Here is a 21,065-nt window from a genome sequence, read left to right on the forward strand (position 1 = left end):
TGGAGACCGCAAAACCACATTCAGAAGGAAGAGGAAGATGTTCACCGGCGGCATGAAAGCGGCAACGGGGTAGGATCAATAATGCCCAGGGACAATACTGCTGACAGGGTTCACTACCGCTGGGACCGCATGGGGATTCTATTGATATGGATAAGCGGGGGAGGGAGGGAGATGACAGTCTGAACAAGTGGATGGTGGCAGAACCGATGAACCTGGAAGTCAAAAAAAGATCATATGAGACAAGAGGCTGCGACGATCATGTACAGGAGGTCTAGGATGTATCACATTGGTTAAGTATTAATTTGCCCACAATCCTATACCGCAAGGATGTCGGATATTACTGCCTAAGGACGGTGCTAGAGGGAGGAACATCCGAAGCCCGTACAAAAGGAAGCAGAGCGGTAAGTTGGTCTATTGAGAATCAGAACTTCCGAAAGTGATGCTATGCTACTGCTTCGCAGGCCCATTATTCTCCAGCATGTTGCCAATCACACATCTTCGTTTCATCGTGGGCAGCGGTGATATTATGCCTGAGGCATCAACATGCCCCGCCATCCCCACACGTGACAACGCACTGCGGAGAAAGCTCGAGGGCCAATCCGGACTAGAGGCCGCCGTAGCTTCCGACCTACTAGTATTATCCAGACCAACATTTTCATGCTCGCCAAACAAAGCGAGACAAGTCGAAACAAGCCAGCATAATATGTTTGATAAAAACAGATTTATGATTAGGACCCGGAGAATCATGAGAAAAGCCCGAAGGCAAGTAATGCAACATATTAATAGAGGCGTATCTATGCGCTATATGCCAGTCATGCAATCGCAGGACGCTCGGAAAGTAATGGAAGAAGATGATTTTACCCAGAAATCGCACAATGCCGTTGGACAACGAACTTTGGCAGGCCCACACTTCATGCTGTTGGCTGCGACTCCCCGTTCGACAGCCCCTCCGTCTGAGAGAGACTCGGACTGGTTCCTGTTTTCAGATAGTTTTCGAACTCGCCAATGCGTTTACCACCCTGGATCCATCGCTCCTTGTATGCCGCCCTCCGCTGGTCCGCGAGCTTGTTCAACGTCGGCCAGTAGACCGAATGATCGTACCGGAACTCGACATCGCCGCCCATGGATTTCATCAGGTGGCCTGCAGGCACATGCTGACACAGGTCCTCGTTGAACTTGAGCTTCTGGCGGGTTTGTGGGTCAATGAACGGAGTGATCATCTTGAAGAACCCGAGGATCATGAAGGGCACTAGTCATTGTTAGAGAAAGAGCTTTGTAATCCGGAGAGGATACTCACTATTGATAACCAAGGCCCGACCCATTCTTTCGGGGTAATGGTTCTGAAGGAAGTTGAGGGTTTGCTTGGCCTGACCGATACTAGCATTTTGACCCGATTTCGTTTCCTTGTAGTTCACAATGAGCGCCAAGGTCTCCTGATCCGGGCCCATGAGGTCGATGACACGTTCCAGCATGAAGACCAGGTGCTGGATCTGACGGTCGCTTGTTTCCGTGTTCTGGTTCGAAGGCAGGAGGTACAGACAGGGCCGTCCGTGGATGTCGTATCCAAGAATGACCTGCTTTCCTGTCTCATTCTCCACCGAGATGTAATCGGCTGTCAGCTTCGCGACGCCGTACTCCCGGCGCCAGGTGAGCGTGCGCTGGAGTCGCGCAATTGCATCAGCGACATTCCATTTTGTCGCACGCAGGTACCGCAACAGACACTCCCGGGTCAGGAACATGTGCTCGTCCTCGGTGATAGGAGCGGTCGGGGAATTCTTAGCCGACGTCGTCGGCACGGTAGTCCATTCCAATACCGCCTTCAAGACATCCTTGTATTTCGCTTGCTGATCGGGAGTGAGCTGCGCGGGGGGTGTTGGTTTCGCCGAGTCAAGGGGGCGGGGGAAAGGCTTCTGGATGAGACCGTCTGCGGCGGACAATGGCAGCTGGGACTCGAAGCTGTCATCTTTCTTGGCTGGCTCGGTGGGTTCTGCGGGTTGAGTGGTAGTTTCAGGGGCAGCTTCAACTTCCGCGGGGTTCGAAGGTGACGGGTCAGAAGGGGTGGTCTGTGAGGTATTGACAGCTGGAGTATTGTCGGCTGGCGCAGAAACGGCCGCCGGGAGATCTGAGGGAGCGCTCATGATGTGTCAGTTGAGCTAGGTTGAGCTAGAGGCGGAGGTAGATCGGAAGTAGGAGGTGTGTATGGATCCCGCAACCAACTTATAGACTGCGAGACATCAACAAATATAGGGGGGGGGGCCGACACAACGGCAGAAATGGTTCCGGGTGTCCTTTTCACGTCGGTAAGATTGAGCAGGCCGTAATCTTGATCGACGGGCCCACCGATCGTCAGCTGCAATGCTCCGATGGCCACCAACACGGCCAGAGAAATCAATTAAATCGACGGCGCCTACGTGGTCGGCGGGTCGTCTGCCGAGCCCTAGTCCGGAAGGCGGTCACTGTTTGCGCGTCGCGCGCGTCGCGTCGCCGTCCAGCGATAGCAGTTCCGATAGCCGTCTGTCTTTCAGGATCATATTATCACCAAGCCACCGGTCCAAGTCACCATGGAGGACCCCGTTGCAGAGCTCAATGAGCTCTTTGCTGGCGCTGCTCCAGGTGGACTCTCCAAGGATGTTCTCGTGGAACTGCAGTCGATCCTGCGCATCCACTCGATCTCCGCGCAGGAGCTGTTTTACAAATGGGAGTCTTACTGCCTGAAAATGGGCCCGGACGAGCTGAAACTCGATCTGGGCACCGTGCGACTGTTCAAGAAAGATGTGCAGGATACATTGGAGCGAGACGCCCGAGGCAAAGCCGGACGACAGACGGACAAGAGAGCCGTAGTGACGGCTACCCCGCGGGCTGCTGCGACGTCGGATGTGTTTGGCATGTGAGTGTATAATGTCGAGTGAGGGATAAGGACTAACGGCCCAGGTTGGATGGACTCACACCCGGAGCATCTGGTCGGAGCAATCCCGGATCGGCGAAGCGGAAATCCGACTTTGCTTCGCCTTCCATGTCCAAGATCGGGAGAACCGATCAGAATGGATCCCCAATGAGAGTCAATGCCTCGGTGAAACAGAGCGGGGATGGATTACAGTATGTGTTTGACACATGGCAGATGAACCGCAGCTGACCGACAGATCTATTCCATTCTCTCAACGCCCGAACCCCGGCGAGACACTCGAAACCATCAATTCCCACCTATCACAAGCAGAGACCCCTCTGGCGCCCTACTCCGAGGCACGTATACGACCGACCGCGAACACAGATCTCAAGAAGTTCGGATACAAACCCCTTGCGATGCGACTGTCCGAGGCATCTGAGATCCTCGATGACCGCATCGACGAATTCATGGCTCTGTTTGAGAAGCAGTACGATGCGGACGAGATCACATTCGGCAGCGCAGCCACACAGAGTACCAGCGAGATCGTCGCCGTCGGACGCATCGCATCCGACAGTATGGAAGGCAAGCTCAACACAGCGTCACTCGTGCTGGAGACGTCGAGACGGACAGGAGCAGGTGTCCGGGTTCCATTGAAGCTGGAATCGGTGCCGTCAGCCAACTTCTTCCCGGGGCAGATCGTGGCGCTGCGTGGCATCAACGCATCCGGGAACTACTTTTCAGTCAAAGAGGTCCTCCCCGCCCCTCTCCTCCCGCCAGCCGCCTCGTCGGTGGTCAACATCGAAAGCATCAACGAGAGACTCGAAGAAGCGGGTCCGGCGCCCTTGAACATCCTCATTGCGTCCGGGCCATACACGGCTGACGACAACCTCGACTTTGAGCCTCTGAAAGAGATTTGCCGCAAGGCTGCTGACAGTTATGCGGACGGCGTCATCCTGCTGGGCCCGTTCCTGGACATCGAGCATCCCGTGCTGGCCTCGGGTGATTTCGACCTGCCAGAGATCAACGGTTTGGACCCAGACACGGCAACGCTTGCGACGGTCTTCCGACACTGTATCACGGCGCCGTTGCAGCGGCTCGTGGCGGCGGTGCCCAGCATCACGATCGTGCTGGTGCCGTCGGTGCGTGACGCGGTGAGCAAACACGTCTCATGGCCGCAGGAGCAGCTACCCAAGAAGGAGCTGGGACTGCCCAAGCAGGTGCGCATGGTGTCAAATCCGGTGACGCTGTCGCTCAACGAGACGGTGATCGGGATGTGCTCTCACGACGTGCTGTATGAGCTACGTCGGGAGGAGGTGCTGCACGGCAAGCCGACGGAGGGAAACCTGCTGACGCGGCTACCGAAGTATCTGATCGAGCAGCGACACTTCCAGCCGATGTTCCCGTCATCAGCGCGGGAGATGCTGCCGAGGGCAGGGACGGAGAGCGGGCTGGCCACGGGGGCCATGGTGGACGTGAGCTATTCGAAGCTGGGCGAGTGGTGGAACGTGCGGCCAGACGTGTTGATAACGCCGAGCATGCTGCCACCATTTGTGAAGGTACGACCTATGCATGAGCTTCCAAATATTCCAAAATCTGACTGAGTCTAGGTGGTCGACAGCGTGACTGTTATCAACCCAGGGACGCTCTCGAAGCGACGCGGCGCAGGGACCTACGCACAGATGGCGATCCACGCGCGAACGATAGCCGAAGACGAGCGCGAGCAGAAACAGGTGAGCCACAAGTTATACGAGCGGGCGCGTGTGGACATAATCCGGATATAGTAGTCCCATACTCCATATAGTAATGATGAGATGATCCCCTTCATTCTCTATCCGTACACGTTCATCCCAGATAACATATGATAAGCACCAAGCGCGTGGGTATAACCATGACCGTATCATCCTTTCCCATAACGATAACCATAACTCAACACCAGTCGCCCCAGGAAACAAACCCTCCATACACCCCATCCCCTCTGCCCATATCCCCTCCTACCCCCCCCCCAAAGACCCTCCACAGCGTGTAAAAAAAAGAAACAATCACCTCAAACAAACCACCCTCCTCCCCCCCATCAACCTCCCTTCCCCTCTAACCCTCACCCCCTTCCCCAAGCCCCCCTTTCCCCCAACCCCATCCCCACTCCCCCCAACCCCCAAAGCAACCCCACTAACCAACCCCTCAAGCCCCAAATCCCTCCAAACCGCCTCCCTCCCCGCCCTCATAGCCCTCGTAATCCCAAACGCAGCATGTTGATCCGGAACCACATCATCCTCGTCTTCCGGGTTCGGGGGCTGATACTGCGGCAGGATATAGATTTCTTCAATGGGGAGGTAACTCGGTACGAGCGAGGGGGAGGATGAGGAGCCGTAGGTTATTGCGTGCGTGGAGGTGGTGTGGGTGGTGGTTGTGGCGAGGGCGGTGGTGGAGGTGCTGGTTGGGATGGTGCCGGGGGAGGAGGAGGAGGTGCTGGTGGTGTGGTGTGGGCGCGTGAAGTCTTCGAAGTAGTCTGCTAGGCGGGGGTGGTGCATGTGGATTTGGGTGGGGGTGGAGTCTTTGCTCTTTTTTGCTGTTAGCTTTGGGTGAAGGGGGGATGGGGATGGGGATGGGAGGGGAGGAGAGGGGGAGGGGGGAAGTACCATTCTGAAGGGTAAGTTGGGTTGCGCGCGTTTGGTTGTTTGATTGGTAGTAGTGTGTTGGTGGTAGTGATGTGTTGGTAGCGCGTTGGTGGTAGTAAAGGTTGTGGTAGTAAAGGTGGTGATAGGAAAGATAGTGTTGTGGTGTTGGTGTTGGTGTTGTAAAGGTCAGACACGGAAAGTGATGGCTACATGAGCGTGACCGCCTACACCATACCCAATTTCATAGACTTTTATCTAAGAATACAACGCAGCCGAAATTCCAGTCCATACCTAAGCCTAAAGAAACTACAGATTCGTACTCATCCGATGCACAATCGGCACCGCACTCGGCGGCAGACTGCCCATCTCCGTCACCACCATGTCCACATACTCTGCCGGCGTCACATCGTACATGATGTTCAGCAGCTGTAGATTCGCCGACTCCTTCCAGTCCTCCAGCGGCGACGCCGTGCTCTGTGATGCCGTGCTGGACTCCACCGGCGCGCTGGCCGCCGCCTTGCCGCCCTTCTTGGTCTCCGCTGGGGCCGGGGCTGCCGGATCCGGCAACCCGGTCAGTTGCTGCACCGGCTCGATGGTGACCAGCTCGTCCGCATCCGCAATTTCGTTGACCACGATACTGTCCAGGGCGACCCTATCGGTGAATTTGACCGTCTCGCAGCACACAATGACTGGCACTTCAACACCCCCGGCGCGCTCTTTAGCCGACATCGCGACCAGCGCTGTGCCGACGCGCGAGTACAGCCGTCCGTTACTCGTCATGGCGTGGGCGCCCAGGAACACCTTCGTGGCGTCCTTGATGGCGTGGCTGATACCGTTCATAAGGGAGTATTGCACGTCCAGACCGGCGTTGGCGAGCGTGCGTGCCAGGTTCTTGCCCTCGAACAGCGGACGCGAGTCGATGATGGACACGCGGAATTGCTTGCCCTGCTTGTGCGCCGTGAGCAGCGTCTGCTTCACGATCGAGCTACCCGCAAACGTCACGATCACGTCGCCATCCTGGATCTTTTGTGCCGCGCTGCCGGCGATCACCTGGTCGGCAACAGTGATCTTCTCGCGGATAAAGCTGTCGATAAAGTCGCACAGCGATGACTTAGCGGTAGCTTCGGGGACGGACGGGTCGATGGAGGAGATGGCGAGTTTGAGGGCGCGAATGGCGTTACCCTGACTGATGGACAGCGGGCGGCACGTAGAGAGGTAGGTGATCTGGTGGGACAGGTGCGTAGTCAAGTGGCGGGCGAGAGAGGTACCCAGGGGGGTGGTATAAGCTTCGATGACCTAGAACATGTTATCAGTAACCCCGAGACCCCAGAGACATCCCGCAAGGCCTAGAACAATGCGAGGATAAGGTAGGATAGGACGAAACGCACCCTCTTGAACGCCAACAATGTCGCAACACAGCGCGCACTACTTCCACAGACCACATAATCTCTCATCTGCAACCCCAGGGCCAAAACCGCCGGATGCACTTCCTTTCCAGCTCCTGCAATCGTAGTCCTCCGCTGCTGGCCATAGAGATGACCAAAGACCGACACATTCTTCTCCTCCTGCTTCTTTTTCAGCTCCGCAGCGCCGACCTGGGGGGTCGCCTGCGCAGAACCCCGACGGGGCTGCTGTTTCTGTCCCTTCTGCTGCGCCGCGGCCGCAGAATCTTTCCCACCAGCACCACCCGGCCCAGACGCGCCTTTCTTGGCCGACGCAGCATGCTGGCCACCGGGACCGCCCGGCGCACCGCCACCGGTCGTATCTCTCTCTGCGCGTTCGCGGGCCCGACGGGCGGCCTTTTCGGCCTTGGCTTTCTTTTTCAACTCGGCGGGGGTGAGCGCGGCGCCGTCACCCGAGGCGGCGGGAGCTGCAGCGGCGCCATCTTTGCCCTTGGCGGGTTGCTTGGGGGGTTGCTGTTTGGCGGGTTTGGAGGCTGAGGCGCCCTGCGGTGGTTGCTGGACGGCTGGTTGCATCTCGGGGGCTGGGGGTTGTGACGCGGATACGGACGAGGTCAGCGCAGGGTCGACGGGATTGGCCATCATGGAAGGAGGGAGAGGAGAGAGGCGATAGCGGCAGTTGGGAGGGGCATTGGAGACTTTTTCGGAACTGGTGGTGGTTATTGTGGGGGTGGACGGAGGTTGAGTCACTAGTTTTGGTTCCCTTCCCGATCGCCCGTCGATGATGCCATAAGCAGCCCCGACCAGGTACACTACTGCCTGCACCACGGCGCACAACACGTCCACCACGTCTAGCTGCATCGACGAGCGTAGACGCTGGTACGGCCCCTACCCAGAGTGGTACGGATGAAGTCCGTGAAGGTCTGGCCGCCCTCGACCTGGACGGTGACCTGATGAGGCCGACGTTTTCCTTGAAGTCACGGATTTCCGAGCTATACTTGGCTTATGTATTGAATCCTGGTCGAAGTATGTACCTGACCTTAGCTGGGCAGACATCATACAAGGCACTTCAGCTGCATGGGCCTGCAGCGACCAATCTTAAACGGTCTCATGGTATTTGGGCATCAAGCATCCATCATGTGTCACTTGTCATCCTACCATACAATCATGTCATCATCGAAGAAAATGGAACAAAGTCCAAAATAGAAACAAAACCAGATATCATCGCAATAAACCCCAGTCCAAGGTATAGACCAGTGGCCTCCAATTATGTGCATCCAAGTTAGACCCTCCCAAACGCCGTATCACAGAGCCACCCACGCTACCGAGTCAAATCCCTCCAAGTCTATCGGGTATTGGTCCAAACATCGCCCAGCGCTCGCCGTCGCTTCCGGCCTTCTGGCTTCCAAGTAGGTCGGAATCGCTCATGATCCGTTGCCAGCTTGCGCTTGAACATGCTCAAGTCGTCGAGGAGGTTTTCCATGTGCGCCTGCATGTCCTGCGCCTCAACGTGACTAGTGTCGCTTTCGATCGTATCTTCATCCTCCCAGATGAGGTCTGGCTCTGGATCCAGCTCGATGTCGGACGGAGGTGACCGGGCGCGACCGCGCCGCTTGCGATTGGTCGGGGATCCGTTGTTTTCATTCACACTGTACAGGCTACTCCGGCGTCGATGGACAACCACCGGAGGAATTGGGTTTCGGATACTATCCAGGGCGAGCTTCAGGTGATTGCGCATGGCCTCATTCTCCGTCTGTAGCTGCCTGATCTTGCACTCACTAACCATCTTCGTCTCTTCCATCAGTCTCTGAAGCTTTTCCACCTTCTGCTGGTACTCCTCGAGCCGTTCGTTCTGCATTTCATTCTCCCGCCGGTTGGCAGTGGCGAGGCTGACACTCAGCTGTAGCGTGCGGATTGTCTCAGCCATCTCTGCAATTTGCTTGTCCCGTTCTGCAGCGGAGAGGTGGTCTTGGTTGACCCGGGCGCGCGTGCGAATGCGCTTGGCCTGGTCCGCATATCGTAGGGTAGAGAGAGTTTCGTCGTAATCACTGGGGGAGATGCACGCGATCATCGCCGTTTTCGAGTTACCCCCGAGGCTATCCTTTAGCAGCCAGGTCAAGATCGAATCACGATACGGGACGACGTCCTTGCCCTTGCGCTTGCCTGTGCGACCCGGCTTAGGATCAGCTAGTGCGGCGATGACTCGGCCGAGCGTCGTCAGGGATTTGTTGATATTGGACCCCTCGCGGAGTCGTTGACCGGTCGCTTCGGTGGACTTGGCTCGCTCAGAGCCCGCCAGATCGACGAGACGTATCCGCGCTGTGCGCTCGGTTGTTTCATCGGTCGAAAGGTCGTGATGAATCTGCTTCAAAGTGATGGTAAACACCGCGTGTGATCGGGAAGACGTATCGTTCATCTTGGTACTGGCTACAGTACGAGACACATCGCCTTTGCGCATGAACTTCATGAGCTCCTCAAAATTCTTCACCGTCACTTCGGTCAGATCCTTAACATATGGGCCTTCCAAAGGAGACTCGCGGATGCGGAGATAGTTCGGCGGTTCAGTCCGGGGGACCAGTAGATCGCGCACATGTTCGTTGTAGACCTCGAAATAGGAGACGCGAACGTTAAAACTGACATCCGGTGACTCAGCGCTCTCGATGCGTTGAAATAGATCTTCACAGGTCCTTGGAATCAGCCCAGGCTGTTCCCCAGTGCCCATCATGGTGTAACTCTTGCCAGAGCCCGTCTGGCCATAGGCGAAAATGCAGGTATGATACCCCTCGAAATTGTGGTCCAGAAACTCTTCTCCCAGACAATTGTATACGTCTTCCTGATGGGCATAGTGGTCGTCTTTCTCGTTATGTGACCAGAACGAGTTATCGAAGACGAAGGACTTATCCTCCAAAACCTTTCCACGCGCCTGTGATTTGGGTTTTCCTTCGTCGCCGGGGCATAGCCGAGGCGCTCTAAGCTTGGTCGTCTGGGTATATGGGTCCATGCTGATCAGACATTCGGCATTGCGGTTGGTCTCTATAATTCCCAAATAAAGGAATCGCAATTAGCATTTACTACAAATTTCCCCCCAATTATCTGGCCAGTCAGACGCACCTCTAGGAAGGAACTTCCTCACTCGGACGACAACGCGCACATTGCCGCCGCCGGAAGGACTGGACATGCTGTCGACACGGTGCGCAGGCACAGCCACGCCCTCTCGTGCGCGCAGCGACGGACTAGACGCGTCGGATCGCAGGGCGGCGGCGGAAGCAGTCATTGAGTGAGTAGAAGGACTGGTAATGTTGGTGATTGCGGAGAGACCGGAGGATGACGCGGAGGATTGGGAGCCAGGCCCGGAGCCGTGGCCTATGTGGTGGTAAAAACGGGGGTCCAGGGACATTCCGTGGCCGTGATCCCTCAACAACTGTACAATCTGAGTGAGGTGCTCACGCTGGCGTTGAAGTAGATTAAGGTACATACAGGCAACTGTACCACCGGTAGGCAAGGGCCGAGAGGCGGGTATCGGGGGGATATCACGGTATGGGTCGTGGCTGCTGGTTAGTGGACCCAGGAACGGCCGGAGTGCTTTCCCTCGGTGGGAACTAGGAGGATATCTAAAGTATATGCTTGCGCGGACCGTCCGTCTGCAGGTTAATTGACATCCGGCACTAGACAACTGACTGATTCCACTCTCGACATGGGGTAAACAGCCGGGACTCGGGGAGGGGGTATCGGGGGCTCCTGCTATGGAAGGTGAAAGAGAGAAACATGCAGTAGTAAGCAAGGAGATGGAAGACAGCGCACCCCCTGTCGGAGAAGACCACAGAAGCAGCGGTCGGGGAGGATCCAGAAGCGAAAACCGGGGGAAGTTGGAGATGATTCTATCGCCATGGCCTCGTTTGGGGATTGCCCCATCGGGTATAGGACACGGCCTGAGGCAGCGCAGAGGCCTCCCGGCGGGAAGCCGTTGCCATGGCGATTCACCCACCACCATCATTTGCATGCGAACTACGTCGTACATTAGAGACAAACTTGTTTCGCGCATACAATCTGATTGTTTCGGTTTGGCCCGTGGTCAAGGAGTGCCCCACGGGGATATTACTGCTATCCACATTTACACATACATGTATCCCTCCGCCAGGATTGACGCACAGCATTCAACATTCAAGATGGTCTCATATCATAGCGTCTTTTCACCCGATGCCTCGAGCATCGTAATTATGCTGGACCGGCGAATTAATCGAAGTCATCATTTGCCGCGGCATACACATCTCCCTCATCGTTACCACCTTTCGTTCCTCGGGTCATTCTTTCTCCATCGATGAACGAGTAGGGTTCGGGGACCGGGTTGCCGTCCTTGTCGAGGGTGGTCTCAAACATCTCCTCAGGACTCCAATTCTCAGTGGGATCCTTGGCCTTGGTGCTGGAGGTAGTACTAGGCGCCACCTTCTCCTTGGCGGTTTCTGCAAAGCGCGAAATGGGATTTGTTCTTGAGGACATGATGAACTGCGTGCGATTCTGTAATCGATTAGTTTGTCATCAGATTTGAAACGCTGGCATCTCCGCGGCAATCGAGTACATCCGTACTCGTAACCAAGGAAAGCAGCAAGCGTACCGAATGGTAGACAATTGCTCTGGAGTTGGACTTGGATGATGTGGTTACATTTAGATCTGTGTAAATCAAGTCCAACAGGATGGTCTGCCTGGGGCACGGGCCGGCCTGTTATATGGTTGAATGGTGGCGTTAATGATGAGATGATGACGCCGGGACTCGTTACGATGATGGTGGCAGCATTATGCGGGCGTTTCTCCGTCCTTTGATGCGGGGGAGAGCGATGTGATTGCGCGGTCATGACTGGGTGAGGTCATCAGTCTGTTTGGGCCATCAATATTGGTCGAGCCTTCGTACAAGGCGGCACTGCGTCCATGGTCGGCAGTCCCAGGTTTCAGCGTTTCTTTCAATGTCAGTCACTCGATTCCCATGGACAGCATGACATGTCAGATAAGGTATCCTATCTGATGTCAGTTGGTGACCCTTCTACGTGGTTTCATATACCGAGTGCTTTGGTCACCCTTCTTGTCCATGCATCCATCAATTTTATAGCCCAATGTCGACAAGGTAGAAAATTGCTGCTAAGCGGTTGCACAAAACCACAATGCTGCACTGTATCTGTCGGCTAGCATCTGTAGGTCATCTGGAATCGAGACATGTAGATGGCTGAGGTCACCGCCTTATCTCCGCGGGGCCCAGATCGCGTGGGGTAACGACCATCATGATTCTCACTCTAGCAGCTGCTTGAACGACGACTGTCATGGCTGGCTTAATTACTGGGATGGCAAACCGTGTACTATTATTCCATGGAGCCTTCCATTCTCCGCCGCTATTAGCCTCATCATTGCACCACTGCGGGGCAAGATTGCAGCGCCTCTTCCTCCGCTCTCGCGTGGCAATAACACTCTGCTCTCCGTACTGCCAACTCTCTACTTGCAGGCTTATCGGAATCAACTATTGAGTTAGTGCTTACTACTTACACCTACCATAACTTGGTAAGATGACTGGACGAGGCACTGGACGGGGTTCCAGAGTCTAGACACTAGAACTGGTATCCACCCATACAGACCCTAGGTCCTCTGCTAACCTAAGATCAACTAGATAGAACACACCATCGCATCCTCATTCCCAATAAGCACAGGGTAGCAAAGGATCACTTGTCCCGTACCAAAAAACAAATCCACGCCTGGGATGAGTAATAGGTGTTCTCTCACCCGGAGATAAGCATATAATCCGCCAATAGTTATCGGAATTGGATGGAATATCGCTCTTCGCCAGTGAAGAAAGTCGAAAATGAACAGGAATAGCACATATGATCAGAAAAGGTATCTACTGCCGAAATGGCAGTTCTCAATACGAATGCTGGGACCTCCGATTGCCCGACTCCCGTCGGCTGTCCGCTCCGGTGCTGATAACGCTAAAAGCCATGCACCTAATGGTCAGGCATCCGCTATCTGGTGCTAATGCCACAGGGCTAATTGACTATTAAAAGGTGCATGATGCTATTCTTGGCCCTGACTCAGAAGGGGCCAACAGTTTGACACCACCATGAGTGCCTCAAGCTGTCCAAGTAATAGCGAGAATCTATTTGGTCCTCGAGTCAATAGCGCATGTCGTCCTTTTGACTTCACGTTGATATTTGAAGATGCATTCTTCAGCATTCTACCGTCGACCATTCTTCTACTCCTGTTATTGCCTCGATTCGAGATCCTGAGGCGCGCATCCGTAAAGTTGAACTCGATCAAGCTTGCTGTCTATAAATTGGTATGGGTAGCTACAATTGGGACGAATTACTGATCTAATACTGGCAACAGAGTATTCTGGCTATTCTCTTTCTCTTGCAGATTGTGTTTACAGTATACCAAGTCCAGACGCCAGCTCTGCACACCCGAATTTCAACTCCATCGGCAGTACTCAGCTTGACTGCAACTCTCGCAGCAGTCATCCTGTCCTTCTTTGAGGACCAGCGCCTGGTCAATCCATCCGATACTCTCGTTCTCTACTTTTCAGCTTTGAGCATATTGTACATCCCTCGGCTTCGCACGCTATGGCAGATTCCAGTCTATGTGCCCCGGGGACTCTTTACGGCCATCTACATTGGCATCGTCTTGGCTGCGATCTCGGAGTCCGCAAGAAAATCACGGATCCTTCGTCCTCTCTACAAACATGTGGCAGTTGAGCAAATCTACGGGTTCTGGGGCCGCAATTTCTTCCTTTGGCTTTTTCCGGTGTTTCGCAATGCATATACCAATGTCATAGGAGTCGACGATCTACCTGCTATTGATCCCCGACTAAGAGCCGAGTATGCAGAAGCACGCCTTCTACAAGCCTGGCAAAAGACACGTGGAAAACACCGATTGATCAAAGCAACCTTGCGTGCTTATTATGGCCCTTTCCTCTCTGCAGTCATACCACGGGCTTTGGTAGCCGTTTTCACTTTCTGCCAACCATTTCTCATCACGGCGACGATAAACTATATCAGCGCACCGAGTACCCCGGAGAATAAAAGATACAGACAGGCTTTGATAGGAGCCTTTGCATTGGTGTATTCTGGAATGGCAATCTCCACCGCTGTCTACTACCGCCAGGCCAATCGAACGGCAACCGTTGTACGGTCCGGCCTTGTGGCAATGATTTATGAGCAAACAATTGCCCTCAAAACAACCAACTCAACCAAGGCTGAAGCTGTGACGCTGATGGGAACAGATATGCAACGAATTGTCGCGACGGTACGAACCTTACATGATACATGGGCATCCGTCTTGTCAGTTGGAGTGGCAATTTGGCTTCTGGAACTGCAAGTCTATATTGCTTGTGTTATGCCTGCTATTATTGCTCTTGTATGCATCCTTGGAACGACGCCAATTTCCAGTAGATACGGCTCTGCCCAGGCATACTGGATAGGACAGGTTCAGAAAAGGCTTGCAATTACCTCCACAGTGTTGAAGGATATGAAAGCAGTCAAGATGCTGGGTCTTGAGACGATATTGCTCGACGTGATTACCACATACAGGAAGACTGAACTTGAAGCCTCCAAGCGCTTCCGAAAGCTCCTTGTGGGAATTGTGATGCTATGTAAGGAGTATGCCCTGGATATGAGGCATTGGCTGACCTTCTTAATTCATAGCGTGTGTACCTGCTGATTTTGCCCCGTACGCGGTTTTCGTGGTCTACACGATCATTGCTTTGGCTCGGAACGATCAAGCGCTTCTCACAACACAGGCATTTACAACTGTGTCTTTGATATCGATCCTGACATCACCGTTGCTCTCATTCGTGCAAACCCTTCCCCAAATAACGCAATCAATGGGTTGCTTTGAGCGGATTCAAGATTATTGTTTAAGAGAACGCTCAAGCGATCTCTACCCGGCTACGACAGATTCACGTAAAACATCGGATGAAGTTGAAATGACCGCGCTAGCGAAACAAGATAAGCACTTTGGGAGTTCGCCATTGCATGGATCTTTCGTATCATTTCAGAATGCGAAAATATCCTGGGCAACAGATAGCGAGACTGTTCTGCGTCACTTGACCTTGTCAATTCCTAGGAACAAGATTGTGATGATAATTGGCCCCATCGGCTGTGGGAAATCAGCCCTCTTGGAGAGCATCATGGGTCGGATGATTATCCAGGACGGTAATATGCACTCTCCGGAAGCAAGTGTTGCGTATTGCCCTCAGACCCCCTGGATCATGAACAGTTCCATCAGGTTCAATATTACAGGCGAAACCGAATTGGATAAAAAGTGGTATGACTCTACTATCTCGGCCTGCGCGCTTACAGGTGATCTGAGCATTCTTCCTGATGGTGATAAGCATATGGCCGGGAGTAACGGGGTCTCCCTTAGCGGAGGACAGAAGCAGAGAGTGGTAAGTATCATGGCATCAACGATCCATTCAAATATAAAGCTGATCGTTCCTGTAACAAGGCTCTTGCGCGGGCAGTGTATTCCCGACTTCCTACCGTCGTTCTTGACGATATATTTAGTGGGCTTGATTCTCATAGCATCCGCAAAATCGGCGAGAGTCTGTTTGGCCAGACAGGCCTCTTTCGGAGGACGGGCAAAACAGTGGTCCTCGCAACTCATACTCGTAAGTACTCGCTGCACTCTTACTGTATGCCGTGACCTAATACGAAGCCTTAGAGTTCCTCCTTCCTTATGCGGATGAGATCATCCTTCTGAGCGACGGCAAAATGGTGGACCAAGGCACATACCAGGAATTCTTGATTCGGCATCCCGAGTACGTCCAGGTCAAGACGGAAGAAAGCCCGCGTGATGCATCTGGTGATGCAGGTACAGAAGAGGACACGCAAAAGCCGTCTGAGGCCACCCTCGACGCCGATGAATCGGATGACTTGAAGAGAGACCTCGTTCGACGGGACGGAAGCTGGTCGGTATACAAGTACTACTTCCGAAACGCAGGGTTCACCCCGGTGATAATTTTAGTGGCCGCTAATCTTGCCTATGGGTTTGCCGGCCAATTCTCCAGTATGGCTACCTTATCTTGAATTGACGGAGCTAACACAGCAATCCAGCGCTATGGTTGCAGTGGTGGTCCGCTGCCAATGAGAAGCATCCGAACAGCGACGTTGGCAAGTATCTCGGTGTTTATACTGTCATCTTTATCGTATCATGTGTATCGCTTTGGGCAGCCTGCTGGTAAGGCGCTAACTTCAACTATTATGGTTCGAAGCTAATGTGAAACAGGACGCTACTGGTGAATATCATTGGTAACACGGCCCTGAGTCTGCATTCACATCTTCTGCAAGCTACACTTAGGTAGGTGAGGCATGCATGCTACATCCCACAGCGACCTACTCACTCGGGATTCAGCGCACCCTTCAGGTTCTTCCAGCAAACCGATACCGGGTCGATTATCAACAGGTATGGCGATCTCTACAGTCCCAGAACAAAACAAAGGTACAGATGCTAACTAAAACCAGATTTAGCCAAGACATGGAGTTGATCGATTTCTCGCTCCCGTTGGTTTTCTTGAACTTTATGGAAGGCACGGAATATCCTCCTTCAGTGCCATGATAGTGTCACTAACTTGGCCGATACAGGTATCAGTGTTTGTGCAGTGTGCCTTGTTATTCTTTGTGTCATCGGAAAATACATCACGATCACCGTCCCCTTTATATTGCTCACTTTGTGGGCAATCCAGCTCGGGTATCTTCGCACTTCCCGACAGGTGCGACTTCTGGACATTGAAGCCAAAGCTCCTCTCTACTCGCATTTCAACGAGACTGTTAGTGGTATCTCAGTCATCCAGGCTTTCCGGTGGCAACAAAACTTCCATCAACAATGCATCGCTAAGCTGGACCAATCACAAAAACCATTCTATATGCTATACTGCATCCAACAAGGTCTACAGCTTGCCTTGGATCTTGTGGTGATGGTATTTGCGGTGATTCTGGTGGCAATCATAGTCTCACTGAAAGATAAATTTAGCCCGGGAAGTGTTGGTGTGGCATTGAACCTGACACTTACCTTCAGTCAATCTTTGAACAGGACCGTCGAATCATGGACACAAATGGAGCTTTCGATTGGAGCCGTGTCTCGGGTGCGGCGGTTTGTTGAGGATATGCCTTCCGAGGAGACAGGTTGCTCTTTGCGTGATTCCGAAGGCCGGCTGCCGGAAGGTACAATTGTGTTTGACCATGTTACTGCAGGCTACAGGTGAGCACATCTATAAAGACGTCAAACCTGTTCTAACGAGAAACCCCGTCTTTAGCCCTGAAGCCGAGCCAATCCTGAAGAATCTGACCATAAACCTCAAACCCGGCGAACGGATAGCCGTGTGCGGTCCTTCAGGCAGTGGAAAAACATCCCTGATTATGGCCCTTCTTCGAATGATCCAGGTCCAGGAGGGACGCGTTTCGATCGATGGGGTGGACCTGTCCACCATTGACCCTATGTCACTTCGATCTCAGATCAACGTCATTCCACAAGACCCTTTCTTCATGCCCGGTACGCTACGTTTCAACCTCGACCCCAAGGGAGCCCTCTCAGATGAGGATATAATCTCCGCAGTCCAGAAAGTAGGTCTATGGAGCCGCGTAAGCACGAACGGTGGACTAGACACCACAATCGATACCCTTGATTGGTCCTATGGAGAAAGACAACTCCTAGCCCTTGCCAGGGCTTTGGCTGTGAGAGATAACCATATTCTCGTCCTGGATGAAGCAACGAGCAGGTATATTCTCCCGACTCTCCATTACCCGTCAATTCACACTTTGATGCTGACCTCAACTAGCGTGGATCGGGAGACCGAATCTCTCATGTATGAGATTATCGCCAAGGAATGCGCCAAACAGACCGTGATCGCAGTGGTTCATCGTCTCGGACACATTGACTGGTTTGATCGAGTGGCGGTTCTGCAGCAGGGACAGGTGGTGGAGTTTGACGCACCTCGGACACTGCTGGCGCAGCATGATTCGGCCTTTAAAAGGCTGTATACTGCTTTGCAGAAATAAGATACTATATTAGCATCAGCTAGATAGATCTAGGAGGGACAGAGCCTGGAAAGAAGAAGATTTGGATAGACACAAGTTGGTTATACTGTCAAGATTTAACATGCAGAACATTCTTCCCATGAACAGGGACAGCGAATATATGTGGGTATCACATCTAATGCCAGTTTTCGCTAGTCCCAACCAGTCCATTCAAGGTGTCTAAGGAGACAATTCGATAAAACAATATCAATCCCACACTCATACCACCACACCGTATCACACAGAAGTCACAAGTAGAACACACATCGACAGAAAACCACCATCGCACCCCAACGCCCCACTTCACTGCCCTATCGAGCTATCCCTAAACCCCCCCCCATTCCATCCCAAAAGCCAAGTACCAAACCACATCCCATCTAGCTAACAGCCTCATCTACCCCGACACCTTCCCCGAGTGCATTACAAATTCCGCTACTATATCCGATGTGCCTAAGACCCCTTCGCTCATAGCAGGATCATAGTACCATGCTGGCGTAGCTGGAAAGCCGGATATAGATGGACTTGGGCCACCGCGGAGTCGGCATAAGCGGCGTAAGCGGAATCGGCTTACCTGCATGGTGGTATTAGGCTAATTTCTACGGAGGATGGAGTACTCCGTACTACCTGCTAATACCTTATACGTGGATCTAGTATCGTTATGGTGGACGGATGAATGAATGTATGTATGTATGTATGTACGATACAGTATTAGATGGGGTATTTTCGGTGTTGTGGAAGTACCTAGGCTAGGATGCCTGGGACCTAGTAGCACTTCATAATGCTGGTGGAGATATGAATCGAGGCCAAAGGGAAATAGAGATGTAGATGTTTTAGATACGCGACTATAAGTCGGGCCTCTACAGATGAAGTCATGCGAGGGACACGCCCCGGATTTAATTAACATATAATTGACAGCAAATCCTAGATGACAAGAAATCGAGTTTCGCGACGGATTATCTCCCCCAGTTCCCAAAACATGCTGGCGACTAGTTCTCGAAAAGACGTTGAAGTACGCAACCCAAGAGTTGATCCCTGATTCCGGTCCATAGACCTTATCTCCCCTTTTCGCGAAGCAGGCACATCTGGAGATCTGCTTGGCAAGGTCTGGACGTCGCTGTTTCAACTCCGCGCAAACATCGTCCGAGTCGAAGATGCCACTGATAGGTACTGGAATACAGACGATCTCGGTCCAGTACGGGGCCTCTGCTGGAATGGATGTGCTAGGGCACGAAGACGTTCGTGATCGCCAAGACCTGCTAGAAGTCCAATCGCACAGTAATCTACTCCGTAAGCAGACTCCACGGCTGCGGTTTCCTGAATTCCTGGGAAGCGAGGGTTGATTTCGATTAACCATACGGATGGGTTTTTGCCAGTGGGGTTGGGTCGAGGAATTAAGTCGACTAGTGTTGTATCTGGAGCGAGTTGGCCATATTCCATTGAGAAGTGTTGCACTCGAGCTTCTACATGATAGATGCCAGTGATGAAGCCCAGACGGAGCAGGCTCATATGCAGCGAGTTGCGCAGAAGATCAATCTCGTGGGTTGGAAGCTTCGATGGCATAACACACGTCAGCTCCAGGAAAGATTTCAGCTGGTCGGTAGAACCCTGCTGCGGTTCCATTGTTTGCGTATCCTCGTCTGCAGTCTTGGGGAAGTCATCGGTAACTTCGCAGAAGACGAGCTCTCTCTCGGACAGGACGAAGTTGACGTCCACTTCGGGGCCGTCACAGTAAGGTTCTAGCACGACCTCAGTCCCATGGCGATCGAAATGGATGTTGCTGATTGCATGTACCAGCTCTTCAGGGTTATAAACCTTAAACACCCCCTCAGATAAGAAGCCCTGGCAGGGTTTGACGATGAAGGGGTATTCAAGGTTCTCTCGATCCACAATCTCGAGGGCTTCTTGAACATTATGAGCACGATAGGCAGCACGACCCTCCGACACAGCTGTACGATACTTGTCTGTTGCAATCTCGTATGCCTCCGGCGGGTGAGTGGGTAGTCCCAGACGATTCGCTGCCTGAGCGACAGGGACCTGGAATGAATCGCAGAAGGTAACAATGCCGTCAACACTAAAACCGGATAAGGCATCAACTATACGATCTGCCAATGCTGATGGGGGCTCCAGCTCGACTGGCAGAAATTCTTTGCGCCAGTGGGCATACTCAGGGCCCTCGAGCCAGTGCCCGGGGACATCAAAGGACAATCATCTCAATGGTTAACGCATCGGCTGCCGCATAGATGCCCGTCGCGAGGCCTCCATGATCAGGGCTACTGCGGGCCCCTTCCACTATCGCCAGCGTCTTGCGCTGCGGTGGGGAGGTCAAGAACCACGGGAATGATAGCCGGTTTGTGATTTCACTATCAAGCTGACGGAGGAGACTTTGGTGGTCCTGACTGGCCGATGATGCTTGAAGTAAAAGACCACCTACCGCACTATTGAAGAGAGAAGGCAAAGAGATGGACGCTGTGTCTGGGTCGATCAGAAGAGGTTTGAACGGCTTTCCTGCTGGTGTGGCGGCAAATGACACGGCCGACTGAACTAGGTCCAGGTCCACCATGCGCAATGACAGAATGTCCGATCGAACTAGGTATCCAGTTTCGGAAGGGAAGACTAGTCGGATGGCGCTTGTCGTGCTCGTGTTGTTGGCACATTTCAATTCCTGGAATAAGAACGCCAATGTGGACGAGGATCCCCACTCCTGGAACCCCAGCTCCCTCCAGGAAGAATCCCATAACCAGAGGTGTATGGATAGTGAGTCTTCAGGCCACGCCGGCACATTAGGGGTCGTTGATTCCGGTTGTAGTGTTATACCAACGTTTTGCCACCATTTAGTAGGTGGTGAAACCTGCCATTTCAGGGAGTAGCATACTAGTGAGCAATGTCAGCTGTGGGCTACAAAGTGAAGGCCATACTATGTATGCCAAGGTATACAATGAAAAAGGACGATCCTGTTCAAATTGGAGAGCGTATTACCTTCTGCTTCGCCCCAGGTAGCTTTGAGGCGACTCATGAAAGCCATCGCTGTAGGAGATAGGAAGAATAAAGGTGTTTGGATTGAGTGGAGTGGTTGCGTGATTGAGTGTAGACCATGCCCGTTATATAGACCATCTGCATATCC

At 53.1% G+C, this 21,065-nt stretch overlaps 7 protein-coding genes across 7 annotated transcripts; 2 read left to right on the plus strand and 5 right to left on the minus strand.

Annotated features, from left to right (window-relative positions):
• Positions 1 to 732: 732 nt before the first annotated feature.
• BO80DRAFT_385291 (CRAL/TRIO domain protein) lies at positions 733 to 2,367 on the minus strand. Its single transcript, XM_025716980.1, has 2 exons — positions 1,298 to 2,367; positions 733 to 1,249 (listed from the first exon to the last, which is right to left on the minus strand). Exons 1-2 carry the CDS (start codon positions 2,136 to 2,138, stop codon positions 912 to 914), a joined length of 1,179 nt encoding a protein of 392 aa, XP_025573834.1. The 5' UTR covers positions 2,139 to 2,367; the 3' UTR covers positions 733 to 911.
• Positions 2,368 to 2,516: 149 nt separating this feature from the next.
• BO80DRAFT_426493 (DNA-directed DNA polymerase alpha subunit POL12) lies at positions 2,517 to 4,702 on the plus strand. Its single transcript, XM_025719780.1, has 4 exons — positions 2,517 to 2,887; positions 2,932 to 3,096; positions 3,141 to 4,440; positions 4,492 to 4,702. Exons 1-4 carry the CDS (start codon positions 2,562 to 2,564, stop codon positions 4,663 to 4,665), a joined length of 1,965 nt encoding a protein of 654 aa, XP_025573835.1. The 5' UTR covers positions 2,517 to 2,561; the 3' UTR covers positions 4,666 to 4,702.
• Positions 4,703 to 5,805: 1,103 nt separating this feature from the next.
• Positions 5,806 to 7,541, minus strand: BO80DRAFT_456526 (translation initiation factor eIF2B subunit delta; the record flags this gene model as incomplete). The annotated part of the gene is made up of 2 exons (XM_025722179.1): positions 5,806 to 6,795; positions 6,888 to 7,541. The coding sequence occupies 2 exons, from the start codon at positions 7,539 to 7,541 to the stop codon at positions 5,806 to 5,808; spliced, it is 1,644 nt and encodes a 547-aa protein (XP_025573836.1).
• A 703-nt stretch (positions 7,542 to 8,244) lies between these two features.
• Positions 8,245 to 10,296, minus strand: BO80DRAFT_359183 (kinesin-3 family protein uncB; the record flags this gene model as incomplete). The annotated part of the gene is made up of 2 exons (XM_025715918.1): positions 8,245 to 9,932; positions 10,011 to 10,296. 2 exons carry the CDS (start codon positions 10,294 to 10,296, stop codon positions 8,245 to 8,247), a joined length of 1,974 nt encoding a protein of 657 aa, XP_025573837.1.
• A 627-nt stretch (positions 10,297 to 10,923) lies between these two features.
• BO80DRAFT_426495 (uncharacterized protein) lies at positions 10,924 to 11,720 on the minus strand. Its single transcript, XM_025719781.1, has 2 exons — positions 11,512 to 11,720; positions 10,924 to 11,414 (listed from the first exon to the last, which is right to left on the minus strand). The coding sequence occupies exon 2, from the start codon at positions 11,394 to 11,396 to the stop codon at positions 11,133 to 11,135; it is 264 nt and encodes an 87-aa protein (XP_025573838.1). The 5' UTR covers positions 11,397 to 11,414; positions 11,512 to 11,720; the 3' UTR covers positions 10,924 to 11,132.
• A 1,256-nt stretch (positions 11,721 to 12,976) lies between these two features.
• Positions 12,977 to 18,150, plus strand: BO80DRAFT_410314 (ABC transporter). The gene is made up of 12 exons (XM_025717914.1): positions 12,977 to 13,212; positions 13,263 to 14,523; positions 14,576 to 15,318; positions 15,378 to 15,540; positions 15,594 to 15,938; positions 15,986 to 16,109; positions 16,158 to 16,229; positions 16,284 to 16,334; positions 16,394 to 16,458; positions 16,514 to 17,129; positions 17,185 to 17,646; positions 17,707 to 18,150. The coding sequence occupies exons 1-12, from the start codon at positions 12,997 to 12,999 to the stop codon at positions 17,924 to 17,926; spliced, it is 4,338 nt and encodes a 1,445-aa protein (XP_025573839.1). The 5' UTR covers positions 12,977 to 12,996; the 3' UTR covers positions 17,927 to 18,150.
• A 188-nt stretch (positions 18,151 to 18,338) lies between these two features.
• Positions 18,339 to 20,966, minus strand: fmpC (ATP-grasp enzyme fsqD; the record flags this gene model as incomplete). Its single annotated transcript, XM_025722180.1, has 5 exons — positions 18,339 to 18,515; positions 18,921 to 19,111; positions 19,141 to 20,116; positions 20,148 to 20,606; positions 20,892 to 20,966. 5 exons carry the CDS (start codon positions 20,964 to 20,966, stop codon positions 18,339 to 18,341), a joined length of 1,878 nt encoding a protein of 625 aa, XP_025573840.1.
• Positions 20,967 to 21,065: the final 99 nt, after the last annotated feature.

This window comes from Aspergillus ibericus (genome assembly GCF_003184845.1).
Source record: "Aspergillus ibericus CBS 121593 unplaced genomic scaffold BO80scaffold_28, whole genome shotgun sequence".
In the NCBI taxonomy this organism is placed as follows: domain Eukaryota; kingdom Fungi; phylum Ascomycota; class Eurotiomycetes; order Eurotiales; family Aspergillaceae; genus Aspergillus; species Aspergillus ibericus.